The 1090-nt window shown below is 52.9% G+C and overlaps 1 protein-coding gene across 1 annotated transcript; it reads left to right on the top strand.

The window, feature by feature from the left end:
* The first annotated feature begins 276 nt into the window (after positions 1–276).
* On the top strand, positions 277–735 carry GTSF1L (gametocyte specific factor 1 like). The gene is made up of 2 exons (XM_065919780.1): positions 277–561; positions 637–735. Exons 1-2 carry the CDS (start codon positions 277–279, stop codon positions 733–735), a joined length of 384 nt encoding a protein of 127 aa, XP_065775852.1.
* Positions 736–1090: the final 355 nt, after the last annotated feature.

Here is a 1090-nt window from a genome sequence, read left to right as displayed (position 1 = left end):
CTTTGAATGGTCCTTCTGTCTCACATGCCACTTGATGACCGCCTGTTGTCTGTGCAGTGGCTCCTCTCATCCCCTTGTCCCTCTTCCGACCCACTGCTCGTGGTCCCGAGAATAGGCAGCCCGAGTTGTTCAGATTCAGACCTGCGGCTCCAGAGTTCCAAGGGGCAGCGCTGGAGCGGAGGACCGCTCCATCCTTCTTACCAAAGGGCTTTTCCATGAAGGGCATTTCATCGTGACTCCAGGCAGTGGGTGACCCTACTTCAAGAACTAGTCCCCATGGAGCCAGAAGCCTTAGAAATTTCCCCTTACAATCCTCACCACCGAATCCCACTCAGCAGATTTCAGTACCATCTGGCATCATGCCTGAGAAACAACCCCAAGAAAGCCAAAAAGATGGCCAGCTGCAAATACAACGCCTGCCACATGGTCCCCATCAAGAAGCTGGAGGAGCACGAGGCTGCCTGTGTCAACAGAAGCACAGTGGAGGAGGAGGACAGCCCGAGTCCCCTGAAGGTCAACCTTCCAAACGCAGGGCAGAAGGGCCACGGAAACGCCTCTGCGGTGTCCCCCCGTCTCCCCAGCCCCGACGTCTGGAATGTTGATAGCACAGATTGCCGCCCCATGTTTGTCCTTAAGTCTTTCGTTCCCCAGAAGCTTGTTTGCGAAAGCGACACCAGGCAGTCAGAGACAGACGACTACACCCCATTCCTGACCGCCCCCCGAGAAGATCATTAGACCGGGAGAGTGAACCACCAGCAGCAGAAAGAAGATACAAACCTCTTAAATGCATGATGAGAGATACAATTCACCAGAATAAAAGGCATACAAAACAAACTACACTGGGGTGCCTTTTTTTTTTTTTTTAAACCCACCTAACAGATTCATTTAATTTATTTTTGGCTGCGCGGGTTTTCCTTGTTGCACACGGGCTTTTTCCAGTTGCGGCAAGCTGGGGCTGCTTTTCATCGCTGTGCTCAGCCTTCTCATTGCAGGGGCTTTTCTGGTTGTGGCGCATAGGCTCTAGGCACAGGGGCTTCAGCAGTTGTGGTGCACAGGCTTATTTGCTCTGCGGCATGTGGGATCTTCTGGG

The sequence above is a fragment of the Muntiacus reevesi genome, chromosome 2 (genome assembly GCF_963930625.1).
Source record: "Muntiacus reevesi chromosome 2, mMunRee1.1, whole genome shotgun sequence".
NCBI lineage: Eukaryota > Metazoa > Chordata > Mammalia > Artiodactyla > Cervidae > Muntiacus > Muntiacus reevesi.
The sequence above is the reverse complement of the archived record's forward strand: the minus strand, read 5'-3'. Positions and strand labels throughout refer to the sequence as shown.